The sequence below is a fragment of the Propithecus coquereli genome, unplaced genomic scaffold (assembly GCF_000956105.1).
Source record: "Propithecus coquereli isolate 6110/MARCELLA unplaced genomic scaffold, Pcoq_1.0 Scaffold563, whole genome shotgun sequence".
NCBI classification, from domain to species: Eukaryota; Metazoa; Chordata; class Mammalia; order Primates; family Indriidae; genus Propithecus; species Propithecus coquereli.
Genome location: NW_012151541.1, coordinates 175,777 through 196,635, shown reverse-complemented (window position 1 = coordinate 196,635; position 20,859 = coordinate 175,777). Strand labels below are relative to the sequence as shown.

Genomic DNA, 20,859 nt, shown 5'->3' with positions numbered 1-20,859 from the left:
GGAGGACATTACCACCCATCCCAAGAGTGGTAGAAACGAGAGCCTGGTTACAGTGGGCTAAAGAGAAAAAGGGAAGTGGGAAGGTGGAAGCGGGGAGTATGTACAACCATTTTGAGTCTTACTGTAAAGAGAAGCCAAGATGAAAAGGTACCTGGGTGGAGAGGAGGGAGAGATCAAGGAAAATGTGTCTGTTTGTTTTTTTATTTTTTATTTTTTGAGACAGAGTCTCACTCTTTTTGCCTGGGCTAGAGTGCCGTGGCGTCATCCTAGCTCACAGCAACCTCAAACTCCTGGGCTCAAGCGATCCTTCTGCCTCAGCCTCCCGAGTAGCTGGGACTACAGGCATGTGCCACCATGCCCAGCTAATTTTTTCTATATATTTTTTTTAGTTGTCTGATTAATTTCTTTCCTTTTTTAGTAGAGACAGGGTCTTGCTCTTGCTCACGCTGGTTTCGAACTCCTGAGCTCAAACAATCCGCCTGCCTCGGCCTCCCAGAGCGCTAGGATTACAGACGTGAGCCACCACGCCCGGCCTGTTTTTTTAATTAATAATAAGATGGGGAAAAATACAGCATGTTCATTTGCTTATAGGAATGAGCAAGTAGAGAGGAAAAAATGATGATACAGAAAACAAGAATGTATCATTTTAGGAGCAAAGGACTTGAGTAAGCAAGAAGAGGTGGGTTCTGGTTTGCAGGTAGCGAGATAAACACAGGACAGGAGCTGACACAGGCGGGCAGGAGAAGGCTGTGGATTTGATAATGAGGCACAAGGACTTTCTCTTCCAATGTTAACATTCGGTACACAAACAAAAGGGTGGCTGGGAAGAGTGAAATAATTTTATAAGAATGGCATTATACCATATGTGCTTTAAGAATAAAAATAATTCTTTTTACTTTACATTTCTTTTTACTTGAATTTAACAGAAAAAAAAGGAAACCGAAGTGAAAGTAAAGAAACTGTTGAACTTCAGGTAATGTTTCTTGTCCACCAAAGATAATAGTTCCTAAAAGTTCTCTTTAACGTTAAGAAAATGGTTATGAATACCATTAAGAGGCTGAAGTCATTATTAACATTTTAAAATGCATTTTTAGCAATGTCTTCACTTTTAGATGGATTGACTGAAAGAATTAGGTGATTCATGTTTTTATACTTCCTGTGCCTCTCCTCCCCATCTCCCAATTTTTATAGCTTATGTATTTTTTTTTTTTTCTCTTGGCAGGGTTTTTAACATTTACATTTAAAACTCCATGCTCCCATTTTTTGGTCTTGGTGCTGTATCTAACCACCTGTTCTTTCATCGGCTTCCTGGTTCCTATAGTTTTTGTTTTGATTGATCAATAGGATCCAAGATTTCTGTTTCTCAAGAGAGGTTCGTGGGTGTTATATAGGCTGAGATCTTCCAAGTTTGAGAATGTCTGAACCATTTTTACACTTGAGTGTGATTCAGCTTGTCATAATATTCTTAGATCACAATTGCTCTCTCTCAGAATTTTTTTAGACATGGCTACATTATGTTTATACCTTGAATATTGCTATGGAGAAGTCTGAGACCAACCTGGTTTTCCCTCCTACTTTGTTAGTAGAGTTGCCTTTTCTTCATCAATTCTTAAGTAATTCTTTCTTTATCCTTGAAGGTCAAAAATTTAAACATCATATATTGATTATTCTGTGTTCATTTCCTGGTTTACAGTGTGTCTTTTCTATTCATAGATTTAGTTCTCTAGATATTTTTTTGGTTTATCTTCTTCCTTTGCATTTACTGTGAGACTCTTAAGCCTTTTTTAAAATATACCATTAATTATATTTTTAAAAAGTTTTTATGTTGAAAAATTTCAAACATGCAAAAGTAGAGAGACTAGTGTTATGAACTTTCACGTATTCATTACCCTGCCTCAATAATTACCAGCTCACAGCCAACTTGTTTTATCTATATCCCCAACTCACTGCCACTCTCCTCCATTACTTTGAAGAAAATACCAGACATTATTCATTCTTGAATATTTTAATATTTATCTCTAAGAGATAAGGACTCTTCTTTAAAAAACTTGGCCATTAATAAAGTTCATCTAGTCTGTTTGTAATCCATTCATTAAATATATAATGACATTGCTTTGTTGTGTTACATCAGCAACTTCTTTGCTCTGAAGATGCAGTGGGTGACTATAGCTGCTGGCTCTCAAAATCAGGAAGATGAAACTCAGAACAGGACACAGGACTCTTCATGATGTGGAATGGCAGTACCTTGGATTGGGCAACAGTGACATGAGTTGTATACACAGGAAGTACCCACTGGTTCCTGGGTGTTCTCTGAATTTCTAGTGCTCACGTGAACTGTAGAGGGTATAGGAGGAGGGTCCAGAATGTGCAGTTTCTTTTCCAGCAAGAAGTGAAACTTGGGCCCTTTCTGATTTAATAATAACCATGAAAAAGGAGCTGAACAGTTTGAAAACTGTTCTAGTTCTGCCTTTGGTGGCCATATGGTTCATTCTAGAGCTCTTCAAACTGCAGATTGAGACCTTTTAGATCATGAAAGCGAATTAGTGAACTACAGCCAGTTCATGGCATGTTCTAAGGATAAATATTGTTTCATGAAACTTTTATTTCAGTTGTGTGTTATGTGTACATGTGTGTTTGCTTGCAAAAGTTTGAGGCCACTAATTTGTTCTAGTCAATTCCTGTCACTTTCCATACCTTCTTGTTGATAAAGGATCACAGAGCCATGAGACAGATTTTATTTGTATATTTAACAAAAACATATATAGTGCTTACAATGTTCTAATAACTTTACAAATATTGAGACATAAAAACTCTATGAGGTAGATATTATTATTAACAAAATTTTATAGCTGGGGCCATTGTGCCATAGAGAGGTTAAGTAACTTGCCCAAGGTCACACAGCTAGTAAGTGGTGGAGCTGGCATTTTGAGTGCAGGCAGTCTGGTTTCGGAATCAGACTTTTCTCTGCTGCCTCTCTGGTTGATAGCATCTTTAGGTGGTGACATGGACTTTTTTGCTGCTATCTCCTTCAAGAAGAAATGAAAAAAGTTGTTTCCCCACTCCAACCCCAACACATATTCTTAAACATTCAGAGTTAGGACAGTGAGAGTGAGGCCTCTTATTTGGTAAGTTGAAGAAATTCAGGGATCCTTTTTGGTAACCAATCAACATTGCCAACCTAGAACTGTAAGGTCCCACTGTGAAAGACAACCAAATGAGGCCGTATCTCAGCTCTGTAAACAAATGTATGTGAGAGAGTGGTTAAGAGCACTGATTTTAGAATTAAACAAATCTAGGTTCAAATCCTGTTGTGATCTGTTACTATCTGAATGACCTTATGCAGTTAACTAAGCTCTCCGAACCTCAGTGGTCCCTCAGTGGGCGGAATTGTAGTTGACTTTTAATGGAGGCTTACTAGGTAGTAGACATGTGTCAATAGTAAGCACTTTATATACATTGTCTCTTTTACTTTTCAGAACAATCCGATGGAGTGGCTGCTGTTATTAATACAAACTCCATTTTATAGATAATGAAGCAGACTTAAGAGAGATTAAGTGTTCGAGGAGACACATCTAGCAGGTGGCCAAGCTAGAATTAAAATCCAGGTTTTTCTGAATGCACTCTGTCCTCTTAACCACTCTACTTTACTACAAATTTATCCCCCTGGGATGTTTTGAGGATTAAGCAAGATAATGTGCCTTTATACTCGAATAGTGACTCAACTTAATAGGAGCCTGCTTGGCATGTAGAAGCATTTAATAAATGATACCTATGATTACTAGTAAATTTGTAAGATGTGTCTATCTTAACTTTTATGGAGATAATTTTCCTTTCCATAGAAAATACACTGTAGTCAACTAAATCAGTTCTTGTAACCAACCAATTACTTAACATATATGTGGAGTTCTTGAAAAATAATTGGTTGGCTATTCTGAAGGATCACTGGGGAGATTCTTCCATTGGAATAAAAGTTTGTTCAAAGAAGGGACTATCTACCCCACATCTAGAATAGTGCCTGGTGAGTGGTAGGTATCTTAGTCCAGATTCACTAGAAAATAGAGCCAGAGGCAAAGGCTTACACTTTGTTTGTGAGAGTCATCCCAGGGAAGCAGGAATGAGGACAAGGGGGGAGTGAGGAAGGGAAGCAGAGAGAACAAAATAAGGTACTGCTAATAAGCTGGCCATAGCTCCATGAGAGGCTGATTGCTTGGTCTTGTGGCACATCTTGAGATAACTATGCGAAGCTACTGCATCTTGGAACAGTCCACTGGAGGGAAGAGATTCCATCCATCAAGTCCCATCTCCTATAGGTCAAAGGAACTTGAACTTCATGGAACTTCAACTTCTCTGCACTTACTGGTCACATGGCTGCTGACTGAGCAGGTCCCTCCAAATCTCATGTCATAGTGGCAACAGAGAAACCCTGGGGTGGGATCGAGAGACATGCAGCGTGGATACAAGGCAAGGTGCTGTCAGGCTGGTCCACCAACAACATGAAGCACCAGGTGCAGCCATTGCAACAGGAGCATTGCAGGCTGTTCCAGCCAGCAGCAAGGCAGTTGTGTTCATCCTGAGTGATGCATAAACTGGATGTGACAGAGCAAGCCCTCAATAACGATAGACTCCTAATTGCCAAAGTTAATGAACTCTTTGTCCTGCTATCTTATTTAAACACTCTGTGGTTATTGACCCTTCTGTACATCTTTCTTCATTCTTAGTCTACTTTCCTATCTCTACTTCCTTTGCTTTCCATCTAAATTGGGGTATCGCAGGCCTAGGCCTATTTCTTTTGCATACTTTTTCCTACATTCATGCTCTCTATATACAGCTGCATTCACTTTCGTTGTTAACTTCCTAACTCCCAGCTTCTTGCTGATGGCTCCCAAATCTATTTCCAGACTTGACCTCTCCTGAGAACTCCAGACTGGAGAATGCAACTGCCTTTTCCAACAGTTTGCTTTCCAGGCATTTCACAGGCCAACAAAATCTCTTGGTCCTCCTTTTCATAATTTTTGTGTATCCCTCTCCCTGATAACTAATAGGTTCTTGGTCCCTGCTTGTTGAGCTAAACCTAAAACAGTGTGCCAATACTGCTTGCGAAGCTGGGTCCTGCATAAAATGCAATAAACTCTCCAGAGCCAGCTCTCTCTAGAAACATAGGGTCTGGATTTTAATATTGATCTGGATTGTTTTCAATTTGATTGTGCAGGAGCCTTGAGCAACACGCAGTTTACCTTTGTCCTTTAATAGAGTGGACGTGTTTGAATTGATGTTTGGTCTTTTCAGGAGTAGTTTGGTAGGAAATTCCTTGGGTTTTGGCTCTCTTTGAGCTGTCCTGCTTTTCAAGACTCTTATCTTGCTTGGTCCAGAGTTGCCTGGATTGTGTTTGTATCTGTTCTGCTCATCAAGCACGCAAGGCTGTCTGCTGGCCCTGGCCTGTTTTACCACCTTCTCTCGTCATACTCTTCTGCGTGAAACTTTAGGCACAGTGCTCCTCTCACAGCCTCCTGAGCGTCATCTGCCCATTTCAGCCTCCTTGCCTTTGCTCTGCTAACCACAACCCTATTCCATCATCACTCCGACTTCCCTTTAAATTCTCCCCAGCTCAAGCTCTCAAGACTAACTCAGGTCCATGCTGCTTTCACTCACCTCCTCGTCTCTGAACATGGTCTGGGACTATTATTTTGGCACTTGGCAGGCACAGCCTTATATTATTGAATTACTTCAGTGTCTCTTTTTTCCTAGTTGTATTATAAGCTTCTTGAGAGTAAGGCAATGCTTGATATTTTCTTGTGTATATGTCTTACATTGTCATGTGTGTTCCAATGATTCTTCACCCAGATCTTTGCACAGAGATGGTGCTAGATAAGTATTTGCTGGGTTTCCTGGTTAGTTATCTTGGTCCTTGGGAACTGACTTACAGCTTGTCACTAGCAATGAATCAATGGCATCAGATTAGGTGACATTTCCCAGAGGAGCTGTTGGTCTTCTCATTCTGCATCTTTAGTTTGTAGTACAAGTTAATTCTAGATTTTGGACCTTGGTAATTCTGTTTCTTAAACATCTCAGGCAAAGGCTAGGAGCTAAAATTACTACTTTGGCATTTGATGTGGCAGCTTGTTCATTTGGGAGGCTTTTGTCTTTGACTTGCTATTGAGTTACTTGAAAGAGCTAAGGCGGCCTGCCAGAGCAATCGTGAGGATTAAAGTTCATTGAGCTATTCTCCTCCACACCCTCCCGCCTCGTGGGCTTTATGGGGCTGCTTTCTGTGCCTTCACTTGGAAGCTGGAAAGTTAATGGATGACTGAGCATCCTTTGGAAACTCATAGGGCCGTTTTTCTCCTTCTTGTCCCCAGTAGCTGGTTTCTCTTTGTCTCCAAAGCTGCATGCATTGTTTTTAGGTAGTGTGGAGTTAATGTAAGGGGAGGAGAGGTTCTTTCTTTCATAGCTTTGGAAGAATCTGCTGCACAGGGCAGACAGTTTTAAAGATGGCTACATTTAAAGTTCAATAGAGAGAATTGTAGTAGAAAGGGCCAGGGCTCCAGTCACAACGGCCCCCACTTCCTCCTGCCAAGATTACTGTCTTACCTTTGAACCCAGGAATCTCTCTTACGGGTCCAGTTTACTCACCACTGTAAAGGGAAGAATAATTTGGAATCACGCTTCAGGGTCACGGGCTCTAAAGTACGCATTACTGCTGACGATCAGTGTTAGTGTGTGCAGGGATTTTCCACTTGTGGAATCCTCCTACTCATTTAGACCTCTCCGCCATGTGTTGCTTATTAATGCTTGCTCCACGTCTTAATTTAGAAGGCCCAGGAATCCATCCAGCAGACCGCTTCCACTGCGATCTTCCTTCAACTCTGTTGTTTTCATCATGACACAGACTTTTACCGGCCCCATTTCTGGCCGCTTGAAATCCAAACTACTCTTTTGGCCTTTGGAGCCGCTCTTCCTTCCCTTGCACCCTTATCTTTGACCACGCCCCAGTGTCACCCTTTGTTCAAGTAATCCTCCTCACTACCTCACAGAGAGGCCACACTCAACACTGTCATCTCTGGGCCTACATTTTCTCTTCCTCTGGAATATTCTTTCCTCACCCTTTATTTACTGATATTCTAACACATCCTCAGAATAGTATTCTAGTCGTTCAGACTTCTATTTCCTCCCATTCTCTTTCCCTGTCTTTCTCCTGTCCTACCTTCCCTCCACAAATTTGTGGGCCTACTGGATCCCAAAAGTACATTAATAAACTGAATGGACAAATTTCTTCTTCTCAAGGAGTTTAGTCTTCCTCAGGAAGTGTTATTTTAGTAATGTTAGTCCCCATTGATCTTCCTGAGCCCTCAAAATTTTTACTTGTAGTACTTATTCTTAATTTCATGTACTTGCAGTATATAATAACATCAAAATTTATGTACTATATAATTCTGTATCTTGTATAATTATACAGTATATAAATAATTATATAAATTTTAAGAATGTATTGTGTATTTTGATTGTGTCTTCACAATTAGATTGTAAGTTCTTGAGAACAGGGACCTTCATACTTTCGAAGACTTTAGAATCCTTCACCTTATCCATTAGGACTTCTTGGTTCGCAAGTGACCAAAAACCCAATGCAAAATGTTTTAAGCAAAAGTGAATGAGTTGGCTTATGTCCAGCTCAAACCTAAAAAGTGATTAAAAAGTTCAGGGATAGGGCTGGCTTCTGGCCGTGACTTGATTCCTTTTCTCCATCTCTTACTTTGCTCCTCCAGGCCAGCTCCATTCTCAATCAGGCTACCACTCACAGTGGCAGGACGGCAGCAGCAGTCTCAGACTTTCGTTGTTCCCGGGTCTTATAGATCCCAGCCAAGGCCCGGGAGTAACGTCCACGATCTTTGGAGAGGGCAGGGGTAGAATCAGTTCTACCAAAAGCATGTGGACTAAGGGGGGAAGACAGGGATGTAAGGGATGAAAAACAATGATTCCAGGGGCTTAATAGCTACTTGTTGGTTAGTTGTTTGGAGTAGCTCATGTCTGTGGATAGTTCTGTAGAGTTTATTTAATAAAGTAATGAGGATAAAGGCTATCATTCACATTCTTGGAGGAAGAGTAGTTCAAATCCAGGATCAGCAGACACACCCAAGAAAGCTTCCCCTGGGAAATACTGCCTCCTTGCTCATGCTTGGCCACAGCTGAGATACTGGCTACACCTGTCCTAGGATTTAGAAAGATGCTTTTGATTTCCTTTTGAGAAAGATGCTGAAAGGTCATAATAAAGATGCAACTGGAAGAAAAACTAGCCCTAATAGATTATTGATCGTTTAACAAAAACAGGGCCCTACCACACTGACAATCTTGTAGACCCTACGTTATAACACTTGCCAATTCAGGTGACACAGTCCTCTGAAAACTATCCTCACTTCAGAAAACACCCAGGGAATTCACCAGTCAACACAGTACAGGGGGCGTTTTCTAGTTTACTGAAAGCAGCTTGATGGGCTTTTCTTGGGAAACTGACTACTCATCGGTCGGTAATAATGTCAGTGACTGAAAATGTGGCCTAACAAGTGAATTGAGGATGGTGCTGTGCCTCCCTTCGCTCTGCTCTGTGCGCGTACCTCATTTACTTATATTATTATCTCACCTTATTTCTTACAGGTTTTTTTCTTGTTTCTTTCCCTCTACCCTGCCAACTTTGAGAGAAGACTTTTGTCTTGTATTCCCAGGGAACCTGGAAGGTACTCAAATAAATGTTTGCAATAACAGTAAGAAAGAACATCGGCTTGGGGAACCCAGTGCCTTGGGCTTCAGTTCAGATCTGCAACTAAATAGCTGTGCGATCGTGGTCAATCCCGTTTGCTTCTCTCGGCTCCGGCTCTCACATCTGTCCAGCAAAGGTTTTGAAGAGTCCTCCCTTTACTAAGTTTGTAGAAAGGCAAACCAGCAGGGTAAAGAGCGAGACTTGGCAGGACATTCCGGCATTTTGTTTCCTGGGGAACAGTTTTGAGAGGGGCCGATTACTGTTGTGATAAGAAGTCTTGGTAAGAGATACGGAGGGCAGAGCCTGATGAAAGCCTCAATTGTATTCTTATGTAACATTTGCTGGAAAGGCGCTAGGAATTAATATTCCTGAGATGGCTGAGGTGACATCATGTGTTTGTGAAAGGGCTAAAAGCAGGTGAGGCAGATTTGGTGGAAAAAGACTGGCAGTCAGGCCAGGTTCCCACTGGGGAACACGGGCTGATCTCATGCTCTGCGAGCTGGCGACAGAGCCTGCGGGAGTCGCTGCTCCTGCCCCCTGGGTGCTGGCACATCAAGGAGAAGGGAAGGACGTGCCTGTGTGACTCTCCTGAAAGATTACGTCTTTTTCCAAGCCCGCCCTTCCACCCCATTTTCTCCTTAGAAATGTAGGATTTAGAGAAAAAGAGTTAGAGAAAAATTCCTCAAGGAGGAGATGAATTTTGAATGGGAGAAAGAGAGGGCTGGTGTCGCTAGATTGAAAGCAGTCGGCTGAACTAAATCCACCTCGCCCCCTGTACTGTGCTGACTGGTGAATTCCCCGGGTGTCCTCCGAAGTGAGGACGGTTTTCAGAGGACTGTGTCACCTGGATTAGCAAGTGTTATAATGTAGGGTCTACATGATTGTCAGTGTGGTAGGGGCCTGATTTTGTTACATGATCAGTAATCTATTAGGGCTAATTTTTCTTCCAGTTGCATCCTTATTATGACCCTTCAGGATCTTTCTAAAAAGGAAATCAAAAGCATCTTTCTAAATCCTAGGACAGGTGTTAGCCAAGCATGGCTCAGCTGTGGCCAAACATGAGCAAGGAGGCAGTATTTCCCAGGGGAAGCTTTCTTGGGTGTGTCTGCTGATCCTGGATTTGAACTCACACGTGAAAACATTCCTTGCCAGGTTTTGATCTGACACCCTTCGGAAATGATGGGATGGTGATCTGCCAGTGGAGTTTAAAGTCACGGCCAACCCTGCTGTCCAAAGGGGCAGCTTCTAAGATTTGCTTTGGGAATATTTAATGCAGAACTGATTTAACCCATACAAATAGAGAAATGGAAAAAAGAATTCATTCCTCCTTTTGGTTCCTGTTTGTTGGGCCATTTTCCACTTAGCTGGCAGATAGTGCTCGACAAAATACACTATTTGGTGGGGTTAAATCTTTCTAATGTATTTTTTTAGTGAGATATAATTCACATGCTATAAAATCCATTCTTTTAAAATGTATAATTCAATGTTTTCTTTAGCATATTCACAAGGTTGTACAACCATCACCCACTATCTTGATTTCAAGACAGTGGGGTTAAATTTCATCTTGAATCTTTGAATGAAACATCAGAGATCAACTTTGATTTTCAGGAAACTTGTTTAAAAACCTGCCAAGCATGTTGGCTCACAACTGTAATCCCAGCACTTTGGGAAGCTAGGGAAGGAGGATCGCTTGAGGCCAGAAATTCTAGACCAGCCTAGCCAACATAGCGAGCCCCGTCTCTACAAAAAGTAAAAAAATTAGCTGGACATCATGGCACCCACCTGTAGTCCCAGCTACTCTGGAGGCTGAGGCTGGAGAATCCCTTGACCCCAGGAGTTTGAGATTACAGTGAGCCATGATTGCACCATTGCATTCCAGCCTGGGTGACAGCTAGGGCCTGAATCACCCCTCTGCTGGAAGATGGAGAAGGCCATGTTCCAGGGGGGAGCCATAGTCACTGTGATTTTTCCAGAAATACCATCAGAGACTCCAACCTAGTGTTCTATTTTTTGTTTTGTTTTGTTTTTGTTTCCTTGCGCTATCATCATTCTCTTTGACAAGGTGGACAGACCTTAATTTAGCTCCAACCCCCCTTGCACCTAATTGCCAACCCTTTGGTGAATTAATGAGTCTTACTAAAAATTAAAATTAAAATAAATAAACAAATAAATAAACTTTTGTTCCCTCTTGTAAAGGAAACTTCAGGTTTTATTCAAGTGCCATTTATAAAAAACATAGAAAAAAGAGTCAGAGGACACGGAATCTTTCTTAGCTTTGTTACTTGATTTCTTTTCTTTCTGCTATTGATGATTTTTAAATCTTAGGTCTTCAGGTTGGGGCTTATTACCATGGCTTTGTTATAATAAAGAATATTCAAAGCAGAAACAGTAAGACTTTCTGTGGTCTGTTGTCCTTCCCTTCTTTGTCAAGCTATGCTTTATTAGGGCAGGGCTTAGGCCTATCTTGTTCCTCTTTGTCACTATCACCTAGCATAGGGCCTGCCATACAGGAGAGGCTCAGGAAGATTTGCTAAATAAATGGGCTCTATTGGGTACCCAGGGGAAGCTGTTTTTGGTATGTATCACTCCAGGTGGTTCATGGTGACCTTAGTACTTTGGCTTTGTGGCTAGCCAGGGAATTCTTTCATACCCCTGAGATATAGAACTGCCTCTAGAATGTGAGAGCTTGACTTCTTCCCATGTAGTACTAAGCAAGGAATCTACAAGGACCCTGTTATCCCCATAGTTCTCAGGAACTGTCATCCGACTGTAAACTGGATTTGTAAAGCCTTCTTGAGTTGGCGTGGTGAAGCATGCTGTGGGTGGTGTGAGTGGTGTGAGTCTTTGAGTGTGCACACATGTGCACAAGTGTGCTCACCTAAGCTCACAAAGGAACTGTGAGGAATTTCTCCATGTTTTTATAAATTGTCCCTTTCTTCTTGCCCTTTGGTTTCTTGGTAGGCCAGAGTGCAGTGGGGCCTCTAGCTTGGGCACATGGCCCAGGCATGCTGGCATTCAGTGGCCTATTGTTTCTTGCCCCTTATGTGCATGGACAGAGGACTGGGGCTGGCACAGCTGCCTTCTCGGGGACCATTGTTTGTCTCTGTTGCAGCAGCAAAGCCTGAGGCAGCACATTCTGCCCTGAACAGAGCAGCTGTTCTGTCTTGGAGCTGTGGGCCTAGGGGTGGGAGTGGTTAGAGTGTCCCTTAAATGTCTGTGTCGATGCTCTGAGGATGGTAGCAAGGGAGGCTTCTTCTTCGAGGTGGGTAGTCGGGGAGGGGAGATGCTCAGTGGTGTCATGTCGCAAATAAGCCACAGTGGCAGGTGGTATCTATTAGCAAAGCCTCTTCTTTTCCTGGATCAGGGGTGGAGATATCACTTTCTTACTTTCTCTGTCCTCTGGGCTTACTGGCAGACCTCAGGTTGTGCTCACAGGACAAGAAAAGCACTTCCTCCACAGCTGCCCTATAGAGTAGATCTAGGAAGTAGGGAAGGGATCCAGTCTGGTTGTGGACAAGCTGAAACATGGGCTAGCTAATGATCTGGTGGGCTAGTCCGAACTTGTCTCTGGGGGCCTGAATCACCCCTCTGCTGGAAGATGGAGAAGGCCATGTTCCAGGGGGGAGCCATAGTTACTGTGATTTTCCCAGAAATACCATCAGAGACTTCAACCTAGTGTTCTATTGTTTTTTGTTTGTTTTTGTTTCCTTGCCCTACCATCAATCTCTTTGACAAGGTGGACAGACCTTAATTTAGCTCCAACCCCCCTTGCACCTAATTGCCAACCCTTTGGTGAATTAATGAGTCTCACTTCAGTTTTCTCTCTGTGCAATCAGGATAATTGGGGCTACCTTATAGACTAGTTATGAGAATTAAATGAGATGATATATATAACGGTCCAGAAAACGTGTTCAGTAAACACATGCTCCTTTCCCTTCAAGGGTCTCAGAGCGGGTGGCTGAGGGTGGGATTCAGTTTATGCTGTACTCCCCACTCATTGAGGCACCTGAGAAAGTCAGGGTGGAAATGCATCCTGGCTGGATGTGCCTGGGGCTTCTTAGATTAAATCACATATCTCAGAGACTTCGTATGAAGTGCTTGTTTTTTGGACAGGACAACTCTAGAGTGGCCTAGAACTTCATGGTTATCATGGGACTTTGCCTAGGCCTCTCTCTTTTTGGTGAGAGGTGGGTCATGCAATCTAAGTGTTCCTTTCTGCTCCCCTGGTTAGTGATGTTACTGAGGCAAATTCTTAAGTGAATTACAGGCAACTCAGAGGGGCCTGACAGCCCTACTGCCCATCCATATCTCCTGTACATCTGTTACTGATTGGGTACCCGGAAAGCTTTTCATCTTAAGAAGCCCTGATTCTTATTTAATGGTCAAGTTGTAAGTAGTATCAATGAGCATTTTGAGTGCCTTCTCTACCCACAGTCTGCCCACGCAATGGCTACTACTGCCAGCTTTTCAATAGTACATAGAAGGGGACAGATGCCTCCAGGAATAGTCTCAAAAAGGGCTGTTGCCTTTAAGAGATCCAGAAATCCCTGGCAAGGCCCAGATGCTTGACATGACCTCTGCAGATCTTTACCCTCAACACCCTTGTAATCAGACTCCATAAAACCCAGAACAAGAGAGCTTTGATGAGTGATGAGGTAGGCGGCTTTTCTGCACAGCCTTCTGTCTGCTTCAAACAATCCTTCTGTGCTCAGTTTCAGTTCAGGTGAGGTTACTGCAGGGCTGGTTGGCACTGGTGGTTGGCAAGGGGGAAGTGTGAAGGTGAAGAGGGTGAGAACTGCACTTACAGATCACCCACAAAGGACCAGATACTTGTGCTACATACTGACATCTGTAAAAACAGAAACAAAAAATGTAGATGGGATAGATTACAGACCCCCAGCTACTCCAAGGCAAAGCTAAATGCACCATTTACCCATCTTCATTGCTTCTTGAGAGGAATGGTTGCGAACCTTTCAGCATCATAGACCTAGTCTTGGATTTGCCTCTGATTTTGCTACAGTTCACATGAAAACTCTAGACACCTGCAGCCCCTGTAACTATGCATTACATAGCCTAGACGGAAAGAAAGTATTGTCAACAACCGTACTATTTTGGAATGAATTCGGAGCATGCATAAGGAAAGGCATAATATAGATTGGAGTCACTGTCACATCCTAATGCACTTGAGCTGAGCAGGCTTGCAGGGGAAGGGGATGAAAGAAATGGCTCCATTCTGACTCACATGGGGATTGGGACATAACTTCAGCAGAATACACACTGCAGGCCTTCTCTGAGCCGAAAGGCAGTCTAGCTCTGGCAGATTTCTTCCTGTGAGTGCCAGGTCTCTTGTCAGTAACAAATGCAGTGTTGCATTTGAGGCAGATCTAGTTGCATCTGGAGTTACCATTGCTGCAGTTCCGGGGAGACAGTGTTTGCTAGCCCTGTACAAGGACTCTGGCCAGCCAGAAATCTGCAAGTTAAAACTTAACCAGAAACGTTTCTAGCTGTGACACTGTAGAAGCTCTTTGGCATCCATGAGAATGAAGCAACAGAGATATGAGTGACATTTGTTAGTGAAAAAAATCTCTTTCCAAGTCAACTTCTTGAAGATTGATTTACATTCTGTGATACTGCAAACTGTGAAATCTGATTGACAGGGAATGGTTTCCTTGCCCAGAAGTCCTGGTTCTTGTCTTGTTCAATTGCTCCCACTTGACCTTGGACAGATCCCTTTCTGCCTCCATTAAAATATCCTGACCCTCACCCTCCATCATGAAGATGCTAGAAAACATTTTGAAATGATGGGAGAAAATATAAAATGTAGGAGTCAGTCATTCTGGATTTGAATCCCAGGTCTACTACTTAAAAGCGTGACTTCTTCAAGATTCAGTTTTCTCATCTTTAACATGGTGATAAAGTAGTACCTACTTCATAGAGTGGTTGGGAGATAATTCCTTTGGGCCCTCTGCCAGAAGAGAAGGCAAATTTTGGTAGTGTGCCAGAAACACAGTAAATTGCTCAATAAATGGTAACTCTGAATATTATTATGTCTAATAAGCATCATCTCCTAAATGATTCAGCAGATTCTTGGTTCACAATATTCTTCAATGGCAAAAGAGTCGGTGGAGTTTTGGAGGTGCCTCACATCATATGGCCAGTTTAGACTTTAGGCTTTTTAATTAGAGGCTTTGAATTCCCCATACCACAGGGAGCAAATAAAGGGAAGGTGGGTGAATGTTGATGTCTGTGGTGTTTATTTAGGGCTGTCTGTCTGACTGTTTTCCTTTGTTTTTCTTGCAGAGATCCGTGCTCAGCTCACAGAGCAGATGAAATGCTTGGACCAGCAGTGTGAGCTCCGTGTGCAGCTATTGCAGGACCTGCAGGACTTCTTCCGAAAGAAGGCTGAGATTGAGATGGACTACTCCCGCAACCTGGAGAAGCTGGCCGAGCGCTTCCTGGCCAAAACACGCAGCACCAAGGACCAGCAATTCAAGTAGGGACTCTGTGAGATAGTGGGAGTGGGGTTTGGGGTGGAGGGAGGCAGGGTGTGCCACTTAGGTCTAGTTGGATTCATGAGTTACTGATGTCAAATTGGTTGAAAGCCCTCAAGGACTTCTCCTTTTCCAGATCAGTCTCATGTGCATTTCAATATCCTGGAGATGATATTGATGAACCACACTGATAATAACAGCAAACAGTTTTGTAGCTCTTTTATTGCCAGGTATGGTTCTAAGAGCTTTTCATATATATTAGCTCACTTAATTGCCACAACAACTCCGTATGTTGGTTATTGTTATTAACCTCAGTTTACAGATGAGGAAACTGAGGCATAAAGAGGTTAAGGAACTTAACCCAGGGTCACACACACACTCTCTTCCCTAGTAAATAGGGCTGGGATTCAAACCCAAGCAGTTTGGCTCCAGGGTCTGTACTTTTAACCATTTCACCAAACTGTCTTTAGCCAAAAGAAATGAACGATATCATAGCCATCCATCTAAATCCCTGCCTTGGCAGTTGCTAAGGTTATTCCTTCTACATTTACAATATTTATGCAACTGGCCTTTTCATTGTGTTCCCATTGCTATTGTTGTAGTTTAGATCATCATCTTTTGCCTAAACGATTGCAATACTTAGTCTATTATCTATAGGAGAGATTTTCAACTCTGGCTACACATTAGAATTCCATGGAGAACTTTTTAAAAATACAGAAATCTGGGCCCCACTCCAGACCAATTAAATGATAATCTCTGGGAGTGGAGCCTGGGTAATAGGATGGTGTAAAAGTTTCCCAGGTGATTCGAATGAACAGCCAGCATTGAAGGCTACAGTCTGGAGCTTCTCCGTGCTCCATTCTGCCTGTTCCACTATGATCAGGTTTAGTCTTCCTGGAACATACTGGGGATCAGGCAGTTTCTTTCTTCAAAACTTTCAATGGCTACCCATTGTCCATGTTCTTGATACTCAAATGGTGGTCTCCCAGTGTCAGCATCTTCTGGAATGCTGGAAATGCAGAATGTCAGGCCCCATCCCAGACCACTATAACAAGATCCTCAGGTGATTTGTGTTCACTCTGAAGTTGGAGAAGTGTTGCGCTGTTCACAAAGATGCATTCTTCTCGGCTTGGTCTTCGAGTCCCCCTGCATCTGGCCTTGACCGGCTTTCCAATTGTATTTTCTGTTTTTGTTCCACTGTACCTTAGCCAAACAGAACGTTCACTCCAGTGGGCTGTTGGCACCTTGTTATTTGAGCTTATGTGCCCATTCTTTAGATCTCTGCATGTCTAAGACATACCCGTGTCTTATGACCCATCTCAGATTCCAAGAAACTTTCCTGATTCTCCCAGAAGAAGAAATGTTCTCCATCTTCTGAATTCGTACAGCATTTTATTTGTTCTTCTCTTAGGGCGTTCAGCACTGTCTATTATCTTCCCTTAGTGACCTTACAAGTTTGTCTGATTTATCTACCCACAGTGCCAAGCATAATATGTGGTATGTGTTATAATATTAGATGCTCACTGAATATTGTGGAATGAGTAAATGAATGAATGAATTTAAGAATTAATATTATATTTTCCCTATTGTCTATTTTTGCTTATTGATCTGATGATACAGGACACAAATTATATCCTATATGAGCCTGCTCTGAGCAATGAATATGGAGGGTAAGACTGAGGAGACCATGACACTCTCAAAATAAGCCAGAATGAGAATTTCCTCCAGATGTTTTCTCCTCAGAGTCTCTTATCTTTCCTAAGCCCTATTCTCTTTATGATAAGAGAATCAAATTATAATAAAATGTTATTTTAGTATGTGATAAATGAAGACTTAGGGGAGAAATCATTTACTTTAGAAAATGATTCAAAATTAGGCTTATTCTGTTGGTAAGCTCCTTCTAAGTTTAAAATAGCATGTGATTTTTAGTACTGTATCATTCTCAGCTTAAGGATGTATTTATTATAAATCAAGGTTCATATGGGTTAATCTCTAAATCATCTGTATTGCTCTGATTAAGATCACATACAAGGAACAGAGTTTTTCCCCCAAGGCTGGAAGAATAAATTTCCTTTCTGATAAAGCTAGTACCTAGCGTCATTTTTTCTTAAATAGCCAGTGAGTATTATTGAGAACTAGCTCTGTGCTCAGTATTGTACAAGGTATTGGAAGATACAAGAAAAGTTCATTGTGTGTTTCCATAGGGGATCATATCTGGTTGGGGAGAAAAGATTTTGAATATAAGAAGCAATTAGAGGAAAAAGCAATAATCTCATTAAGAGATTATTGATATCATGTAGAACATAGATCTGATAAGAGATCAGAGAAAAATTGTCAGTAATAGATAAAGGAACTGGAATAGTCAAGAAAGTTTTCATGAAACAAATGGAATTTAGGTTAGATCTTATTTTCTTTTTTATTTTTTTATTTTTTTGAGACAGAATCTTACTCTGTCACCGGGCTAGAGTGCCGTGGCATCAGCCTAGCTCACAGCAACCTCAAACTCCTGGGCTCAAGTGATCCTCCTGCCTCACCCTCCCAAGCAGCTGGGACTACAGGTGTGCACCACCATGCCCAGCTAATTTTTTCTATTTTCAGTGGAGATGGGGTCTCACTCTTGCTCAGTTTGGTCTCAAACTCCTGATCTCAAGTGATCCTCCTGCCTCAGCCTCCCAGAGTGCTAGGATTACAGGCGTGAGCTACCACACCTGGCCTAGGTTAGATTTTTAAAGGTAGATTTCTGTAGGAGAGTAGCACACCATGTGCAGGTGAGAGAAGGCAGGAATGTTTGGCAATGAAGGGATGTAGGGGATAAATGGGATCCAGCTTCATTAAAGGGAAAGTTCTTAACTAATATTCATTGCATTCATCCAAGTAATATTCATTGTACATTCCTCGCACTCCTTCACTGTGCCTTGAAATATCACAGGCAACAAGCACTGCCTCTTCCACATGTCATTTACGATAGAACAGGGAAATAGGCATCAAACAAGTCACACGATTAGATATGTAATTTAAAGTTGGGGTAAGTTTTGTGGAAGGAAAGTACAAGATGGTACAGGAACCTAGAGAAATGGAACTTCTCCATTCCTTTAACCATCACTTTGTGGTTGGTTTACTCCAATAACTCCTGTCTAATCTTATCCTGAGTAACAATCTACTTATTCAACAAACCCCTTTTAAATACTTACTGGGTACTGTGCTCTATACTGATTATATGGAGACTAATGTAAGTTTCAGAAATCCTGGTTAACAGGGAAAAGAGACATGTAAACAATATAATGTGAAAAGGGCTGTACTAGAGATATGAGACCACAGATATTTCCAAAAGCAGTGGAAAATAAGGTTACATAAGGAGAGTGGACCCCAAATGATGGCTCTTCGCAGCAAGCAGAGAATTAATATTTGATGTGATAGCATGGGAGTGAGCCCTTTGGATTCTTGTGTGGGGAGAGAGACGTGAGGAAAAATATGGTAGAAGAGTTAATTTTTATGCCAGAGAAGGCTAGGATGGAGGGTTTGGGGATAATCCACACACAATGTGATAGCAAAAAAAGAATGGAGAGGAAGGAGTGCATTCAAGAGGAATTCAAGAGACTAGACAGGACTGACTGGGTAAAAGCTATAATGGTGACCCACTGCCTCTAACCTGGCAACCTACAAGAATTGGGCATCCACAATAGAAACGGGATGTTGAGGGAAGACCTGTTGTGAATGGCGATGTTACTTTGGCTATGTTGGGTTTGGGGCAGTGTGAGGCCTTCAGGTGTCCAGGTAGAGATGTACTGCTGAGGCAAGAGGTTATGACTGAGGATAGCTAGCAGAATCTTCAGTATAGGTGATCGCGGAAGATTAGAAAGTGTATGAACTCGGGGATGAGAAAGAACAAAAAAGAGCTAAACCCAGGACCTGAGGCTTGGGGGACACCCAATGTTAGGCAGTAGTAAAATTTACTACTCTGAGAAGTAAAAGTTACCTGGGTGAGGGGAAGGTTTTTTGTTTTTATTTTTTTTTAGTAGGGTAGAAGGTGAAGTAGGATAGTGTTGTCTGATGGAACTAGAAATATTTCAAGTAGAAGATCTGTAAAAGTTAATGCCTGTGATTTCTTACTGATGTGCTCTCATATATAAGGCATTGCTGTTTTTATAGGTAGGAAATGGTCACACAGTGGCAATTCCAGATGGTACAGCCTAATGGAAGAGGAGATGAAACATACTGTACAAATGTATTTAGTAAGGCAAGATGATGAGACACTCAGTAAGAGAGGTCCAGGCAACATCCTGCTTTCATACATAATTCCTAAAAATGTATATAACAGTCAAGTGGTTGAATGTCTAACAACAGTTTTCCATGGAGTAGGCGGGTTCTATTTTTATAAGTATATATGTGAAATTCTGAATTATACCTTACCTGATATATTTTCAGCATTTATTTGTACCTTGTCTTTAATTTTCTTCCTTTTTCCACAATTAAACTCACAACCTTCCTGCTCAAGTCCAGTGAGCACGTAAAGAGTCCATGTGGCTGATGGTTTCTACCTTTGTCTTATTAATATGGCGATGAGACCGTGAATTCTCAGGGTAACACTAGTAAACAGCACGTTCATTTTTCCATTTTCCACTCATTTCTGTATCACAAAAGATAACCATGTATTCAGGTGTTTGCATAGTAGCAGCTGAAACTGAACAGGCACTTGGCGGGCAGCATTACTAGGCCATGCTTGAAACATTTCTTAGCAACCAAAAAGTTGACATTTTGGCACAGGAAAGGCATTTGAGGCATGTCTGATTTGGTTAAGATATATTATAGGTTTGGCTGTTGTAATAGGTGCCAAGTAATAATGGCTTATGCAAGATAGAGGTTGATTTCTCTCTCATGTAGCAGTCTGGGTGTTAGCCACCCTTGGCTGTGTCAGCCTCCTTAGTCCATCCCTAGAGCGTTGTCCTTTTCTGTATGACACAAGATGGCTCACTGCCACCATGTTCCCATTCCAGCCAGCAGGAAAGGCAAGAGGCAAGGGGCAGGTACATCCTTATTTTTTTCTACTTCAGCATATTACGGAGGTACAAATGTTTAGCTTACATGTATGGCCTTTGCCCTGCCTGAGTTAGTGCTACAAGCGTGTCCATCCCACCGACAGTGTGCACCACACCCATTAGGTGTGAATACACCCATCCCCTCCTTATTTTTTAAAGATGCAGTCTGGAAGGGGCACACACATCTCTTCGACTCACATCCAACTAGCCAGAACTTAGTCACATGGTTATGCTGAGCTGCAAGGGAGCCTGGGAAAGGTAGTTATTATTTTGAGTGACAATAGAGTTTCTGTTAATGTGGAAGAAGGGGAAACATATTAGGGGACAGTCAGCAGCATCCGCCATGTTGTCCCTGTGTGGTGTAAGGAAGGGCAGGTGTGTGAAAGACCATCTGTCCATCCATACAGAGTGCAACAGGTGCACCAAGAAGAGAGATTTCTTTTGGTTGAGGGACTGGGGAGGGCTCTGTGGAGGTAAAGATCAGTGGATGGAAAATGGAAAAATAAAAATGCCAATCTAGTGTTGGTTCTATAAGCGTAATACAATTGAGACAATGCAGAAGTTATAGAAAGAAGATGAAAAG

The 20,859-nt window shown here is 42.0% G+C and overlaps 1 protein-coding gene across 1 annotated transcript in view; it reads left to right on the top strand.

Moving 5' to 3' along the window:
- Positions 1-20,859, top strand: part of SRGAP2 (SLIT-ROBO Rho GTPase activating protein 2) — a 226,279-nt gene that overhangs the window by 73,926 nt on the left and 131,494 nt on the right. The window contains exon 2 of the mRNA XM_012657865.1: positions 15,050-15,242. Coding sequence (XP_012513319.1) covers positions 15,050-15,242 — 193 coding nt within the window. The remainder of the gene's footprint in view (positions 1-15,049; positions 15,243-20,859) is intronic.